Genomic DNA, 18,915 nt, shown 5'->3' on the forward strand with positions numbered 1-18,915 from the left:
TTTCTCGTTTAAAACCCAATAAAATGTAATATGCTCACTTATTATTTTATATATTTTTAATATGTACATGTCAGAATAAGCATGTTGTTTGAATTTTTACATAAATATTGTGTTACACTGAATGACAATGGAACATTATTTCAACCAAATTTTGACATTTTATTCTTCAAAAACCTATTTGAAACATTAAATGTAGACACTTTACTTGCATTGAATGTGCTTTCTATGGACATAAAATCACTTTTGTAAATGCATTTTGATGCGGACATCTTAACGTCTTTGTGTGTATGTGTATATGTATGTATGTATATGTTTAATATTTATACTTCATGAAATTAATTTAGTCAATTTCCATATGTAATGTGTATGCATGATGAATAAAAAGGGGTTTGATGCTAGAAATTATTTTGACCATTGAGTAAAACAGTTCTTTTTTTTTTTTATGCATCAAATTGTGCATAACCCCTGGAGAAATGGCAGACAATGTAAAATGGCTTAGACTGCCTTTATAAAAGTTTTAGGATTTTGAAAAAAAAAAATAAAGTACATAAATATATTTAAGATTCTGCAATATTTCTACACATTGAATAAAAATAATCGTGGCTTGACATAGCACTGACCCAACGTTTAATCATTTTAATTCAATGTGTTGTGTTCTGACTCTGTGTACAGTTGACCTGACTTTCTTCTTCAATTGAAGCTCAAGATGCTCTTTGGAACATCTTAAATCATGCTGGAGAACATAATCGTTAGATTTTGTCAATATAGCTAGAGTGCTGCAGTCAATAATTGTCCAATTTAACTTAAAAACACATGCATTTTCACTGGAGGTCTCAGACTTTTAAACCCAAGAATGTACTGTAAATAGAAACACGTTTTTAAAGAAAGTATGACTGAGGTTTTGAAGTAACAGACATCTCACTCACCTCCTGCAGGGCTAAAAAAACAAAACAAAAAACACTCACACTTAAGCATAAACTCTGTTGTAAATCAAACGATCATACAGAAGCTGTCTGGCACTCTGAGCTGTAATCACAGTGTATTGGCTTAAAAAAAAAAGATGCTCTTTGGAACATCTTAAATCATGCTGGAGAACATAATCGTTAGATTTTGTCAATATAGCTAGAGTGCTGCAGTCAATAATTGTCCAATTTAACTTAAAAACACATGCATTTTCACTGGAGGTCTCAGACTTTTAAACCCAAGAATGTACTGTTGAAACACGTTTTTAAAAAGTATGACTGAGGTTTTGAAGTAACAGACATCTCACTCACCTCCTGCAGGGCTAAAAAAACAAAACAAAAAACACTCACACTTAAGCATAAACTCTGTTGTAAATCAAACGATCATACAGAAGCTGTCTGGCACTCTGAGCTGTAATCACAGTGTATTGGCTTAAAAAAAAACATTGAAATGTGCCACTGAAATCTGCCTTTCTCTTCAAACATCATCATCACCTCTCCTCTCACAGTCTCTAAAACTCACACACACATCAAACGTTCATGTATAAGCTTCAAATGACAATTAACACAGAAGTAAAGCAAGCAGATAACCACACTACAATCTTGTGTAAGGGGACCTGAGAGAGACATCTGAAAAGATCAAACCAGATGGCATCTCAGCGGCTGAGAGGCAGATCACACCATGCAACAGTTGAGAGAGAACGACAGAGATGACGCTCACAGAGGTATATGCAGATGATCGGAGCCGGGTCAATGGGTGAAAACTACTTAGAAAAAAGAAGAACATCAAAGCAAATTGCAAGGGTGATCTGAAAACTATACCAACAATTGAATCTCTGATCTGAAGCTAGTTTCCAGGGTCAAGACCGCACAGATGAATAATAATCTTTGTTTTATCACTGGTGTTTGCTAAGCCAAGTATCACCATTGCTCATACTAACCTTGCATATTAAACTCAGATGTGCAATTTATGAGTATGTTGTGGAAAGGAATTACACCTCAAAAATACTGCAAGGATGATTTTATTTATTTATTTATTTTTATTTTTTATTTTTTGTAGGCCAACCCGGCTTTTGGACAACATAGGCTCACTGGAAAAGCATGCCTCTATCTACATTTTTGCAGCCTTGAAAAAATGAATTAAAGTTTCCATTGCAGTAGCATTAAAGCACCAACAACATTTGTTCCTTTTCACACAAATAATGCATGATTTGCAAACTAACACACTTTGAAGTTTGCATAACATAACCAGCTGCATATGTATGGCTTTTCTGATGTAGTAAGCTTGCTCTATTGCAGACCCAGTACAGCATTGCACTTGTGATGTGAAGCACTCGGGTATGAGTACTGTCAAACATTTATCTCAAATTTATATCATCAAATATTGTTTATCTCAAATTTGTTTTGTAGAAATGTCACCACACGTTCCTTATCAAAAGCTACACTCAATGCTGTGTTTCATTGGCGCTGATGAGAACATTCTTTATTCGACCAGTTGTGAAACGTGTGGCAAACATGAGAAAAATTTGGCTTACACAACCTTGGTCAGTGACGTCATTGGGATGTGTGCATGTGAGAGGTTATAAATAGATGTGAAATGGATGCACCTTCAGGTTTCGTCATCTTCAGAGACTGCTTTGTGTGTGTGATTGTGTGTGATTGTGTGCGTGTGTGTGTACGCAACACAGAGCTGGGTAGTAACTGATTACATGTAATCTGGATTACGTAATGAGATTCCAAAAATTAAGTACTTGCAATTAGATTAAATACAGAGTTCTGGCATGAAACTCTAGATGGCACTGTCCGATAGGTCTAACTCAATCTGACTTAATGACATCATTATCACATGGCACAGCTGATTGGTTCTCTCCTAATAATCAATAAAATAAAACAAATAAGTTTAAAGTAAGTGTCATGTTAGCAGTTTTGCATTGTATGAAAGAGCGAATATTAAGCATATTAGCAGCAGCATTTAGCATCCGTGCTATACAGCTGGAGCAAACGCAGTTTAGAGCATATGTAATCGCTCTGAGGACACGCCGACAGTAACAGACGTGTATTGCGTGGTCTGCCTAATTGAATAAAAAAATGAGCAACAATAATCAATAAAATAAAACAAATAAGTTTAAACTAAGTGTCATGTTAGCAGTTTTGCATTGTATGAAAGAGCGAATATTAAGCATATTAGCAGCAGCATTTAGCATCCGTGCTATACAGCTGGAGCAAACGCAGTTTAGAGCATATGTAATCGCTCTGAGGACACGCCGACAGTAACAGACATGAAACAGGTTAAATGAAATAAGCATTCTTGTGTATGCATTTCAACAGTGGTTCACCATATACATCGGCGATTATCCCAGTGTTCATGTTTGTTATTTCTAAGGTCGATGTTTTCATTGTGATGAGTGTGTGGTTGATTTCAGCTGCACGCAGAGTCAGAATCATAGCCCACTATTGTTAAGCCGGTCGGCGTGGTAGCCCAGTCTCACATAGTCATAGGCCACTACTGTTAAGCCGGTCGGCATTGTAGCCAAGGCTCACATAGTCATAGGCCTCTAGTTTTAAGCCGGTCGGCATGGTAGCCAAGGCTCACATAGATAGTAATACATGCGGTTCCCATGGCTCTTTGGAGCAGCAGAAGTACATATGTCTTGGCGATAGATCTGCTTGTTGGGGGGTGTTTTGTTCTTGTTTTGGCTTGTATTGTCCCTTCTATGTATCCTGCTATGTATCCTGTTATTTCTTGTATGTTATATTTGCAGCAGCAGTATTTCTTACATGCTCACAGCAGAATGTTGTGGATGTATTGGCAGTAGCAAGTCTCGGTACTTGCTCTGCCGCAGCAGCAGCAGCGTAGCAGATCTATTCCGCCAAGACCAAATACATTAACATTGTCATGTACATTACCATGCCAATCCCTCCGAGATTTGTCATGACAGAAATTACATTTTTAAATACTCATAATCAGACCACAGTTACTTTTTTATTGATTACATAATTACATATTATTCACATAATAACAATAAATTATTAATAATTTATTCTTACTAATTATTATTTTTCATCTTTTAAATGTTCCTTTCTAAAGTAGCCTACCACTTTAATACATTCAGAAAGTCTTCCAGTTTTGTGGACATTCACACAAAGACCAGTCTCTTGCCACATGGCCATTGTCACATTTGACCACTGGATTTACAAAAATCATTTCAGGTTTAAAACGTCTTTCAACACTGCAGCAACTACTGATAAACACCTTAGTCTGATGCAATGTTTAATGCACTTCATGTTGTTAATAACAATGAATTGAATATATTTTCTTACTCTTTGCAGTATTTTTATCAATATGGTACAAAATTATCCTATTTCAATCAATTTAATAATTGAGTTAGGTCAAAGGTAATCTAAAAGTATTCTGATTATATTACCTAAAATGTGTAATGCAATAGATTACATTAATAACTACTTTTTTTTTCATGTAATTTGGAATGAGTAACGAACTACCATTTGTAAGTAATGTACCCAGCACTGGTCCAACACTGCTGTGCAGTATCAATTTTACGAAACAGAAAAAAAAGTAAAATGAAAGTAAAGTTTAAAACAGCTTGCAAGTATGACGAGGGAGTCTCTTGTGCATAGCCCATCTCTGAGGATGACCCACATATGTATTGTTCGGAGTATTTGGGGGACTGGTAGCATGGAAGCTACTGCCAAATATCTCTACTTGGGGTGAAAGGACTGTAGAGAAAGGCTACAAGATAAAGTTTGTGTATCACTCTCCACGTTTCAATGGCGTGGTGTCCACTACTCTGAAACCGGAACAAGCATATTTGTAGACACAGGTATTGCAAGCTCTGCTGGACAAAGGGGCCATAGAATATGTTCCTCTCTTCCTATGTCGATCTTCGCAGATTGAACCACTACCTCAGAACATACAAGTTCAAAATGACAATGAAAATGGTTGATTCTCAGATCCAATCCGGGGATTGGTTTGTGATAATCGAACTCAAGGAGCTTCATATAGAAATTTTGCCACAACATATGAAGTTCCTGAGGTCCAACTCCAGGGCCCAGTTTTTAAAAAAATGTAATCTGGATCAAATTGATCCGGATTTGGAAATCCCATGTTTTGCTATCCAGGATCACCTGATCCATCTTACTTTTATGCCAGTTTTTTAAAGGAACATTGGATTGGATCACTGTGATCCAAATACCAAATTTCAGGATTACCAAATCCTGTTTACCAGAGCCTGCACGCTTCAACTCCTCACATTGCAAAACCATTTTCGCTCATCTCAAATCTCTGTGGTTGAGGCTCACTGCCAAGAAAAGTGTTCTGCTGCCCAGAGGACAACGTGTTTAGGGGTTGTATGGGACTCAATCACAATGAGGGCACGGCTGTCTCCTGCACATCTCAAATCCATTCTAAACACCCTAAATAATATCAAGCTAGGCCAGAAAGTTACTGTCCATTACTTTCAAAATGTTCTAGGTCTCATGGCGGCTGTATCCACGGTGATACCTTTGGGCCTCCTGCACATGAAACCATTTCAGTTGTGACTAAGAGCCAGGGGATTTCATCCAAGGGCCAATCCCCAAAGGCAGATAAGGGTTACGTGCCAAGGGCTTCATACTCTTTCTATGTAGTTCAGACAGTACACGCCTAGAGTGGGACCCAAGGTTAGAAACCATTCTTACCTTGGGTCCCACTCTAGGCATGTGTTGTCGTCTCAAGATGAAAATGACAGATGCTTCCCTCACAGGCTGGGGTGTGGTCTTAGATGGCCATCCAGCCCAAAGGATCTGGAGAGGTCATCATCTCGATTGGCGGTAGTCTCTTACATAATTGTCAAGGTGGACTGCATTTGCGCTGCCTGAACAGGCAAGTGCAGCAGGTTCTGCTTTCAATTTCCTGTCCCTCAGGGTGAGTTACATTTCGGGGCATATGATGTGGGAGCAGACTTGCTGTCCAGACAAGCTGTGATGCACCGGGAATGGAAACTCCACCCCGAAGTAGTCAGACAAATTTGGAAAACATTCTAAAGAGCAGAGGTGGACCTTTTTGTTTCACAGGAGACAGCACAATGTCCCCCCTACTTCTCTCTGACTCCTCCAGCTCCCCTGGCACAATGGCCCATATGTGGCTCAGACTGCATCTTTACACATTTCCCCCAATAGCTCTGCTCCCGGGAGTCCTGGCCATGGTCCGTCAACAAGGGTCTTGCCTCTTACTGATAGCACCTCGTTGGCTGACCAGAGTGTGGTTCTCAGACATATCCTTCCTCGACTGCTCACCATGGGCGATTCCGATCAGGAGAGATTTCCTATCTCAGGCTCTTTTAGAAAGTTTTAGAAAGTTGGTGTATGACACACTGAGTTCCTGAAAAAAAAAATAAAAATCCCTCAAGTACATGTCCTGGTACTTTTAGAGTCTATGTGGCCACCATTATTGCCACGCTCTGAGTGACAGGGTCTCTATTGGAAAGCACCCTCTAGTCACCCGCTTCATTCATGGAGCTAAGCGGTTGAGGCTGCACATCAAAACAACAGTCCCTTCGTGTGACTTATTTGTAGTGCATGAGGGTCTGGTTGGGACCCCTTTTGAACCACTAGAGTCATCGTCTGTCAAGCTTCTGACTCTGAAGAAGGATTTTCTCATGGATATTACTTCTCTTAAGAGAACTAGGGATTTGGAGGCTCTGTCAGTCTCGTCATCCTGCTTAGACTTTGCCCCTGAGCTGGTCAAAGCTATTTTGCACCATCAATTATCTTTCTAAAGTTTCATTCTCAACCATGCATCTGGTCATTCTTGAAGCCTTCTGCCCTCCGCCATTCGCAACAATGGAGCAACAAAGACTTTACTTTCTGTGTCCAGTCCGTGCTCTTCAGATTTACGTCTACTGCACCAGCCAGTGGCGTAAGTTGGAGCAGCTTTTCATATGCTATGAGGGCCACATCCAGGGGGCGGCTACCACTAGGCAAACAATGTCACATAGGGTTACTATTGTCCCAGCCTACAAGACGCACGGTCAAGCTTTGCCTCTAAGAGTTAGGGTCCACTAGGGGGTTGCATCCTCTAAGGCTCTAGCAACAGGTGTCCCCTTGCAACAAGTGTGTGATGCGGCAGGCTAGTCCTCCCTACACACGTTCATCAGATTCTATAGTTCAGTGGCCATGCTACTTCGTGTTTGCATGTCCTTGAGTCAACATCCCAATGTCATGTCTGAGACCTCTTTAGTGTTTGTGCAAACACAACCTTGAGGAGTTCAGACACTTTCCAGTGCAGCAGCATTGGTATTCTTGTTCTCATCAGTATTAATGAAATGCAGCATCAAGTGTAGCTTTTGATATGGAATGTCTCAGGTTACTTGACTGTAATCCTGTTCCCTGAAAAAGTGGGAACGAGATGCTGCACCTCATTGCCTCACTGTGGGCATGTCTATACGTGTCTTCAAACAAAGATATAACCTGAAGGTGTGTCCATTTCACGTCTATTTATAACCTCTCACTGGTACACATTCCAGTGAAGTCACTGACAGAGGTTATTTAAGCCAAATTCTTGGCGTTTGCCACACATGCCTCAGAGCGGATCGAACAAAGAATGATCTCATGAATGAAACGTATCATCTAAAGTAACCAGAGACGTTTTTCCTCCTTTTAGATTTTTACAAAAATACACAAAAGTTTATGATTCTTACACATTGTGTTCATCAAGATAATTTACACAAATGCACTTTTATGAATTTTGAAGCCTTAATGCAATTGGCAAAGGTAAAACAGCTGAAGTTAAGCTATATATGAACTATACCACAGTTGGACAATGTCAATGCCACCACCACTAAACTTCTGACAAATATTTTATTCTTTACTTAAAATCTGCAAATTAGAAAGTTTGAGTTGTTTGCAGTTTGCAGAAGCATGAGCATAAACACAACAAGACAGGAAGATCTAGTTTCTGCTAGAAAGGAAACAGAACCACACACCATGCCTACAAAGCACCAGCCTTTAAGAGGAAATATCACTGCAGTCATGTGGTGTTCACACACAGCACAAGACACTTATTACATGTATTCATAAACCGAGTGCTTTGTCAACAAAATGGATCTGTTCAATATATATATGATCGTGGGCCTATTTTTCACTGAATCTATTTACTGGCAGCAGGGAAAAAAGTGCCTGTGTGATGTATTTCATTTGTCCTTTTACAGTGGCATTGAATTGCAGCAGCTTTCCATCTAAATAATATGAAGATATAAGATATTTTCCAAACCCTAGTGAGCAGCTGTGCTATACAGGCAACTGCCTATACTGTATATGGTTGTGTACACAGAAGTTAACATCTACTCTGTCAACTCTTAAGTAAAACGTTAGGTTCGCTTAAAAACAAGTTTTAAGAAAAGATAAAAACAAAAATAAAGAAGTTTACCGTGAGTACTCTTCAAAGTGTATTTTCATACATTAAAAATGGGGGTAGAAGTAAATAGCAAGTAAACTAGCTGTACACTTTTAAGTTTACTTGAAGTACAATAATACAAAAAAACAAACAAACAAACAAACAAAAAAACTACTAAACTTCAAAAACTTTACTACTCAAACTTCATGCAGCACTGCGCAGACCGATCGGCGAGAGTAGCCACTTGCAGTCAGGGGTGGAATTGAAAGCGGAGACGTCAAGTCGGACACTTTCTGCTCCCTGTAGTGACGCTCTCGCGGTGTTTGCGTACTCTATCACAGATGAAGTGAATAACATGCAATATTTGTCAAAGACAAAGACGTTTCAGAAACGTTTTCATTAACAACAGAAACACTTTTTATATACTGCTTGATACAGCACCATCTGTTTAAGAATAAAGTTCAACATAAACATATACTTTTTAAATACCAATAAAGTGGGGGTATATGCTTTTTTTTTTTGATAAATGTGACTCAATATAACATTGCGACTACAGTAAAAAAGCTTTTACTGGTCTAAAAATTCAGATTTGTGAGCAGTATTGGAATTGAAGATGTTAGAAACACACGTCATTGTTGTCATGTGGTGAATTTGGTCAATCGTGAAGCAGCTGTGTCATCATCAGCGCTCCTGCAGTTGCTCTGAAAAGTCAGCCGGCTGCTCTCGAAACACTATCGCAGTACTTTGATGCCACACGTGACAGTGACGTGACATCGGTTCGAGTCGGACAACATTTTCTAACCGGCATGCACTGCTTCAAGTCAGCCACAGCGCCGCATTAAGTCAAACGCACCTAGTGTCTTTCATTCAACCCTAATCTAACACACCTGAACAAGCTAATCACAATCTCCAGGATTGCATCCAAATTACCAGGAGGTGTGTTTGATTAAGGCTGGACCAGTGGACTTGCGGAACAGCCCTTGCCGAGTGCAAGCTTACACAGCCCATCAATGAAAAACAACAACAACAACAGAGCAATGCTTCATCAGCACCCCACTTATGCCGAGTTCACATTGCATGATTTTCAAAGTCGTCGATCACCATTGTGTTCACACTGCACAGCTATCTGGGGTAGCATTCAGTTGCTGCTGTGTTCACATTGCACGATGGATTGGCGACAGGTGTTTACACACTGCATGACTTTACAATAGGAAGAATCGCAGACAACTCTGTTTGGTCCGCAAACTACGTTTCACAACCAAATGCATGCGAGATGTGATAAGGAAATAACTCCTCCCCGAACTTCCCGCTGCCCTGTATTTTGCTCTCTCATTGGCTTTAGGTCATCACAGATGTATTTTTCAGTCAGAAATAATTTCACACAGCAGGATTCCGACAGGTCCAGATATTTAGCATGCCAAATATTTAACGGGCATCTGCGACTCTCTCAGATTTTGTCTTTGATAGTTCACACTGCGTGATTGTCACTTGCGTGAAGGAGCACTGATTTGCCGGGGCTAAAATCGTGCAGTGTGAACTCCGCATAACGGGGCGTTTACATGACACCAGTTTCAACTAAAATTGGAAAACCTTTTATGCATTTTGGCTGTTCATTTACATGACCACTACATTTTGGGGGCCTGAAAATGCAAACTTTTGAAAACAGGTTTCAAGGTGCAAGTTTTTGAAAACGATAAATTTATAATCTCAGTGTAAACTACAAAAACACAAATTTGTGAAAACGGTGACGTCATGTGCATTATGTGTTTCGGAGAGTTTCTCTACAAAGTGACATTGCCAACTACTGGCCTGACATGCATAATACAGCATTTTTAGTCATTTTCATGGATCTGTGTGAACGGGGATTGCTTTGACTACATTGTTGTTGACCCTGCCATAATATTCTGCATTAAAGTTTCCTTCAAAATCGATCAATCTAAAATTCCATAAAATATTGAGGAGACTCAAATAACATCTGAATCTCCATCAGCAACTGTCCTGACTCCTTCAGTCTGTGGCAGAGGGCGTGAATAATTAGTGTCAGGAGTGTGAGTGCTGGTGTCAGACCTCTCGGCTTTGGACACAGATGGTGTTCTCCCCTGCGGCAGCATGGGTCACGTTAGCATAGCTAATCACTGTCAGAGAGACACTTCATATCCGCGCCTGCCAACACACTTACCATACTGACACCAGCCGACAATCCTCTCGCCGTCTTGTCTTGTTTTGAATTTAAAAATTATTCTGATTGAGTGGCGTTAAAGATCCACAATGCTAATTAATTGACTCTGAGGGCACACAAATAGAAACCTCATGCTGAGCTTGATGAAGCTTATTAGGATGAGCAAACTGAACTTGTACAACAGTCTTCCTTAAATTTAAAGAATAATGTCAGCATATCTGAAACAGTTTAAGATCTTCCCCTCTAATGTTGCTTTCTAAAGTTGCACATCCTTATGAAAAAAGAAGTGTGCTTAATTATACTGAATGTGCACTTTTAGTATATATTTTTTTAACACTGTGCTTTCACATAATATATTAATGAAATTAATGGCCAAGTGTACAAAGAGAGAAACACGTTCATAACTGTTTCTTAACACACTTAAGCACACTTTAAAAAAAATTCTACTTAAAGTACATTTTAAATATGTATTTTTAATAATGTTTTGTCATGCTTTGAAGAAAAGTACACTTATTTTGATGTGTTGACTAACATATTTAAGCACATGTAAGGTACCATTTAAAATAACCATTTTAACTGTAGTGTGTTATTCAATATTATACTTTATTTAAAGTTAATATATTTTAAAAGTACTAAATTGCAATACAAATGTGCAATTCCTAATATATTTAAATGCATACAAGTTTATCATAATTGTTTGTCTGTACATTCAGCAGTAACTTTAAGCATATTTCAGAGAAAATATAATTAATTGTGAAATTACATATAAAGATGTACTAAAGTCCTACTTAAGTGCATCAAAAAAAAAAAAAAAAAATTACATTATTTATTTTATTTTTTTTTTGCTAAAGCGTTCTTATATTTCACAAGTTCAAACATATTGCAAGATGTCTTAAAACAGATTTGGGTTCAAATACTGTATGTGACCCTGGACCACAAAACCAGTCATAAGGGTCAATTTCTCGAAACTGAGATTTATACATCTGAAAGCTGAATTAATAAACTTGCCATTGAAGGTCAGGATAGGACAATATTTGGCCGAGATACAACTATTTGAAAATCTGGAATCTGAGGGTGCAAAAAAATCTAAATATTGAGAAAATCGCCTTTAAAGTTGTCCAAATTAAGTTCTTAGCAATGCATATTACTAATCAAAAATTAAGTTGTGATATATTTACATGAGGAAATGTACAAAATATCTTCATGGAACATGATCTTTACTTAATATCCTAATGATTTTTGGCATTAAAAAAAATCGATAATTTTGACCCATACAATGTTTTTTTGGCTATTGCTAAAAATATACCCCAGCGACTTAAGACTGGTTCTGTGGTCCAGGGTCACATATACAAAATGGTTATTACCAAGCATGTTTGAATATGTAGAAGAGCAAAAAGTTTTTCAGCATAAAAGCACCTAAAATTCTTATGACTTCAGAAAAAAGTATATGCATCATATGGACTATTTTAATTGTACTTTTACCCTATGGTGCTCCTTTATCAATGTTTTATAAAGGCCTAGTCAAAATAGGCTTTCTTTGTATGAGAAAGAAATGTCTTTTAGAACAAAATGAAGGCGAGAACATTATTCCACTAAAATGCTTGCACAAGCCCCAAGAACTTCTACACCAGCCGAATGCGTGTCAGCCTGGCATCTCTGACCATAAAACTGGCATAAGCAGCCCCCCTCCCTCAACCTTTCTGAGTCTTAATCTACTTAAGAGACCAACCCCGCATGTAAATCCATGCAAATGTGCAGCGAGAATTGTGTGGAAAGCAAAATCACAAGCCATGAGAGAAAATGTTCAATAAACTGTTTTACATTTTGCATGTGATTTTTATTTATTGATTGATTCTTTAATGGCTCAAAGAGTTTGATATAGGATAATTATGGCTCATAGAGTTTGATATAGGATAATGTACAGTGGGGAAAATATTTATTTGATCCCCTCCTGATTTTGGAAGTTTGCCCACTTACAAAGAAATGAAGGGTCTGTAATTTTTTTTATGGTAGGTTTATTGGAATTGTGTGGAAAGCAAAATCACAAGCCGTGAGAGAAAATGAGAAATGCTCGACACAGAATGCAGCGTCAGGCGCAGCGGTATTAATGTATCATACTGACCACCCTCTCATGTAATATTTGACCGCGCGTTTGATTCATTTGGTGCCTTTTTATTTCTGGAAAGGCCTAATCTACTCGTAGCGGCCCGATGAACTCTCACTTCCTCTCGCTTTAATTGAGTTCCAGCTCTGTGCCAGAGTTTGTCCCACTAGCCTGTTTGTTATCCTCAATGGATGCAGGAAAGAAAAAAAAAAAGAGTTTTGTGCTGAAGGCAATTTTTTGTGGGCAGTAATTAAAGGTCCAGGAAAAATGTTTATTTCAAGGAGCCAGAGAAAATACGCCGGAGTGGTGAGGTGTTTAAAAATCAAGGCTAAAATGGATTCTTTTCATGCTCCAACCCGGCAGACAGCGCATTCATTTGGGTTTAATTTCAGGGTGGAGACTCGCGCTGCTAAATTGTGGCTGAGAACTGAGGCTAATGGGATGGGATGGGATGTTTCTAAGCTCTGACCTGATTGGGCATCGGTGGCGTGTGGTGAATTTATGAAAAGATGAGGCAAAGTCGCCTCGGTGTTTGGAATTTTAGTTCTATTCAAATTCATAGTATATTTAAACTTTTACACACTGTTTACATTTACTAACAATAAGCAACCAATACTATCATATTTATACTGATTTTATATTAAAATACTATTTATTGAAAACACTTTTTTTTTAAATAGTTTTCTGACCATAAGTCACCAGATTCTGTTACTACAGGTGTCATGTTGGTTTCAGGCAGAGAGAAGCAGGTTTAATGCTTACTGAGAACCAGCTCACTCGCAGGCCAAGTTAATTTTGATTTGAACGTGTGGTTTACTTTGTAATTAGTTTGTCCATTTACACTAGTTTGACACATTCAGACTGATTTTCAGAGTGTTGTGAGCATGAGATGTGAGTATTATCAAATCTGGAAGGGTCACGAGCCAGTCACAGCATGATAGAGGACGTTTGCCCACTTACAAAGAAATGAAGGGTCTGTAATTTTTTTTATGGTAGGTTTATTTGAATGTATAGAGACAGAATACCAAACAAAAAATCCAGAAAAAAAAAAGTTTATATAAAGGTTAGAAATGTATTTGCATTTCAGTGAGTGAAATAAGTATTTGATCCCCAAGCAAAACATGACTCAGTACTTGGTGCAGTAACCCTTGTTCGCAAGCACAGAGTTAAGACGTTTTTTTGTAGTTGGTCACCAGGTTTGCACACATCTCAGGAGGGATTTTGATCCACTCCTCTCAGTTTCAGCTCGCTCCACATATATTCTATAGGATTGATGTCTGTAGATTGAAAAGCCATCTGACTGTATCATTGCACACAGTGTTTTTCTGCTGTTTGTCAGCGCTGTTTCATCTGGATTTAAACTAGTTTATATCAGTTGACTTATATTGACTGATACTAGTTTATATCAGTCATTTGTGTTCTTCGCTGAATTCAAGCACTTCACACACGCAACCACTAAGCGCTGTTTAGTGGTTGCGTGATCAGTGAGTAACTCCTCTCATGTGACTTTTCACCTGTATTTCATTCTCTATTTCCTCATTAACATTCACAGCACACGCAATGAGGAAGGCAAAAGAGTTGCTCTCTCCTGTTCATGTTTCCGAACCCTGTAAAGCCTGGCATGGAATAATAGTATATATATACTGTGTGTATATATATATATATATATATATATATACACACTATTTCCACAGAACAAATTGCCAGAAATATTGACTGATACTAGTTTATATCAGTCATTTGTGTTCTTCGCTGAATTCAAGCACTTCACACACGCAACCACTAAGCGCTGTTTAGTGGTTGCGTGATCAGTGAGTAAACACATCTGTTCTAGTCAGCTCACTCTGTGCTGCGCCGCCGTTTGAACTAAGCGGATAAATGGCAGCGCTGTTTTGTTCCGCTTTTGGCTCATAAACATTCAATCGAATATTTATCAAGGAAAATTATATCAATATAATTATTTATTGTTTTATCGCCCAGCCCTACCTCAAAGTGTATCTGCTCCTGCGCCCCCCTTAGGGGAGTGCGGACCCCAGTTTGGGAACCACTGGGCTAGACCACTCCATGACCTTAATGTGCTTCTTCTTGAGCCACTCCTTTGTTGCCTTGGCGGTATGTTTTGGGTCATTGTCATGCTGGAAGACCCATCCATGACCCATCTTCAGTATTCTGGCTGAGGGAAGGAGGTTCTCATCCAAGATTTTACAGTACATGGCACCGTCCATTTGCCCCTAAATGTGGTGAAGTCGTCCTGTACACTTAGCAGAAAACAGCCCCAAAGCATAATGTTTCCACCTCCGTGCTTGACTGTAGGGATGGTGTTCTTGGGGTCATAGTCAGCATTTCTCTCCCTCCAAACACGGCGAGTCGAGTTAATACCAAAGAGCTCAATTTTGGTCTCATCTGACCACAGCACTTTCTCCCAAGCCTTCTCTGAATCATTTTGATGTTCTTTGGCAAACTTTAAACGGGCCTGTACATGTGACATGGTCGACATAGATTGATTGATTGATTGATTGATTGATTGTGTTAGTTAACAACCATTGGCAGGTGTGGCAAAAAGGTCTCTTTTGTGCTTTTAGGGGACAGTCGTGGCCTAATGGTAAGAGAGTCGAACTTGTAACCCAAAGGTTGCAGGTTCGAGTCTCAGTACTGGCAGGGATTGTAGGTGGGGGGAGTGAATGACCAGTGCTCTCTTCCACCCTCAATACCACGACTGAGGTGAGACCCTTGAGCAAGACACCGAACCCCCAACTGCTCCCCGGGTGCCGCAGCACATGGCTGCCCACTGCTCCGGGTGTGTGTGTTCACTACTCACTGCTGTGTGTGTGCACTTGGATGGGTTAAATGCAGAGCACAAATTCCAAATAGGGGTCACCATACTCGGCCACACGTCACTTCACTTTTTCTATTTCTCCAATCCTTTCCTCCCTAGTACATTGTGTTTGGGAACAGATTTAACTGTGATACATCAGCGAAACGTGAACAATCTATTAGGTCATGAGCAATCCCAACAAGAGATGATGTTTGAGTGTGTCAGTGGATCAATGGATTGCAAACCTCTGTTGTGAGTTTGTCCTCTCCTGCGGCCAGTAGAGGAGCTGTGCTTAACGTTCTGGAAGTGTGTGATCTCCATAGTGGTGTTGGTCCGGAAACTCTCTTTAAACCTCTGCATCAGGGCCTCTACACTCTCCTGATCTGGGTCCAGCACTGAAATAAACACACACATACACAAACCCGTGAGACATCTGTTGTGAGTTTGTCCTCTCCTGCGGCCAGTAGAGGAGGTGTGCTTAACGTTCTGGAAGTGTGTGATCTCCATAGTGGTGTTGGTCCGGAAACTCTCTTTAAACCTCTGCATCAGGGCCTCTACACTCTCCTGATCTGGGTCCAGCACTGAAATAAACACACACATACACAAACCCGTGAGACACTGGAAGACACACACCACTGCTGAAAGGCATTAGAGGGCAGCACATGATTTACTACATGAGCAAAAATGCTGAAGTCATGCTTATCTATTCCTGTGTTAAAAAAGATAAATGAATGTAAAGGCTGTGAGATGATTTACTCAGTAAATGCTTTGTCCTTAAAAGAGAAATGAGGACATATGAGTTATGCATCTCTAGAACTTAATTTATCGTGTCTTTTACACACTCTCCTTTCCTGTCCACTGTCTTATCGCTCCACATCATCTCGTTGCTCTTATCATGAACAGGCGGGCTTTGATGTGCACATTTTGGAAAGAAGGATAAAGAATGTGGAAAAAGTGCAGGCCATGGGGGGAAGAGAGTTTCCTCTTCAGCAGTTTGCACAAGTAAAAGACCTTTTGTTATCACCATGAGAGTAAAAGTCGTGATACTCCCGAGATGGTTTCCTCCTGTAGAGTCAAAGCTCTGCAGAAACAGTCCTTGAAAAAAGTCCAAAAGTAAAATAAAAAGCAGTGAAATACTACCTTGCTAGTAGTGTGTGAACAACCTTGACCATGCTTTTTGATCATTTAATTGCAAAACCATGGCTGATGTGGTGTTACAACAGCTTCCACACTTCCGGAAAGACTGTGGGAACATGGTTGCAGGGATTTGCTCCCATTTGGACACAATAGCATCAGTGAGGTCCTGCCTTGATATTTGTTAGAGTGGCCTGTCCCACAGTCCAATTACCCATTCATCCCAAAATGTTTTCACTACACTTCAGGTGCAGGCCAGTCAAGGTCTTCCACATCAGACCGAAAAACCATTTTACTGGTGGCATCCCCTTGAGAAAGAGAAGTTTTAAAAAGAGCACTTTTTACGGATATATTTTACTTTAAAATAATATACTTAAATGCAGTTTGAACACTAAATTGCATGTCAATTGAAATTGAAATTGAGATGTAATACAGTTATTATTAAATATATTAGCTGAACTTTTCAGATGTACATATTTATATTCAATTTCATACTTCTATTGCCTTTGAAATATGGTCAAAGTGTACTGCTGAATGTACTGACAAGCATTTATGGTAAACTAAAATACAATTGTAATGTAACTTCTATTGAAACTTGTATGCCATGTTTGTCAATAAATTTGTAATTACACATATGCAAATGTGAAGTTGCAATTTAGTACATTTAAAATACTCTAACTTTAAATGTAATAACACACTACTTTTAAAATTATAATCATGCACTTTAATAAGAGTCCTTCTTTAAAAGATGACAAAAGATGATTAAAACAATTATTTAAAATGCACTTTAAAGTAAAAGTTTTAATTTGTATTATTGCAAAGTGCATTTTTAAGTGTGTTAAAGGGGTCATATGATGCTGTTAAAAAACATAATTTTGTGTATTTGGTGTAATGAAATGTGTTTATGCGGTTTAAGGTTAAAAAAACACATTATTTTCCACATACTGTACATTATTGTTTATCCTCTATGCCCCGCCTTTCAGGTCAACCAAAGTAGTTTTGCTTTCACAAGGAAACACAGCGCCTTCACGACATGACGGCGACAGCAACAACAATACTACAGCGAGAATAAAAGTTACACCTTCTTTCCTTGCGGAAACTTAAGTGGTATTTTATGTATTAAGTTTTTTGTTTTTTTTCAGTGCCACAATGAAAGTGACAGTGCTTTTTGGTGCGCCTCATTCTACTGAAAACATAGAGATTACAAGTCTAAATGCTTGATTTTGTAAATCTGTTAGTAATGTGTGGGGGCATCCAAATAATCTTGATTATAAACTTTTGTTTTGCATTATTTCAGAGAGTCACACTATAAAGTTCAGACTATAAAAGTTTACAATTCAACTAAAACCATGTGAAGGCCAAATGGTGAGCAACTTTTAAAGTATTTTATTGGCTTGCCAAAAAAAACAAATAAATAAATAATTCCACACGGATGGAGCGCATGTGTTGGAATTCATGTGGGGTCACTGCATGATTTTAGTAAATGTCTTTGGCCCCCCATTTGGAAATCAACAGTACTTCCAAACAGGGGGCCAAAGCAAAGACGAACAGGTGGCGCGATGCCCTCAACGCTGCAATGTTTGTATTGTATTTCCAACTGGCAGCACATCAGAGTGCCTCAGGGGACGCCGCTGACCCATCTCAATATGTTCTGGCCCATTTGCACCACAGCAGAAGCATAATATATAAAAATAAACTTCCCCTTTTATTGTCTGCTCCAGGAGTGGGAGGTGGTGAAACAGAGAGATGGAGTGGGATGAGATGCCTCAAAGAGTCGCAAACAATTTATCTCCCACCTCCATTACAAAGATGCATCGCTACTCCCTACGGCCGGTGCTGCATCACAACTTCAATTAACTTGAGATATGTAGAGGGCCGCTCTCTCCACGGAGGCATAATGGCTCTGGACAGCGGCGATTTCCTCGCCGAACTGTGTGGCTTTATGTTGAAGGCCCCCTGATGGAGAAGTTTGCAGATGGATGAGGCTGTGGTCCCTGTAGTGAGCGACTGGTTATTTATTTTGCTGAGTTTCACTTGTGTGTGTGCCATTCTGTCTAATTAGCAGCTGCTTGCTAATGTACGTGTCAAACTTTCATGTGTAGATACTGTTCACTAGACACAAGATCAGTGTGGAAAAACCTGCTGCGAAAGCATTTTATCGCTGTGCATGTACAGAAAAAGTCGATTCTACAAATACAAAGAAAAGGTTTTTATTTTGCAAGAGTGTGGAACCAGCCAACCGACACTCTTAAAAACTACGGTTCTTTATTGACATCACTGGTTCCATGAAAAAAAAAAAAAAAAAAAAAAAAAAATTTAATTAATTTTCCA

At 39.1% G+C, this 18,915-nt stretch overlaps 1 protein-coding gene across 1 annotated transcript in view; it reads right to left on the reverse strand.

Annotated features, from left to right (window-relative positions):
* Positions 1-18,915, reverse strand: part of LOC107683760 (astrotactin-2-like) — a 496,105-nt gene that overhangs the window by 271,038 nt on the left and 206,152 nt on the right. The window contains 2 exon segments of the mRNA XM_016479817.1: positions 15,696-15,845; positions 15,912-16,031. Coding sequence (XP_016335303.1) covers positions 15,696-15,845; positions 15,912-16,031 — 270 coding nt within the window.

The sequence above is a fragment of the Sinocyclocheilus anshuiensis genome, unplaced genomic scaffold (genome assembly GCF_001515605.1).
Source record: "Sinocyclocheilus anshuiensis isolate Anshui unplaced genomic scaffold, SAMN03320099.WGS_v1.1 scaffold1549, whole genome shotgun sequence".
In the NCBI taxonomy this organism is placed as follows: Eukaryota; Metazoa; Chordata; class Actinopteri; order Cypriniformes; family Cyprinidae; genus Sinocyclocheilus; species Sinocyclocheilus anshuiensis.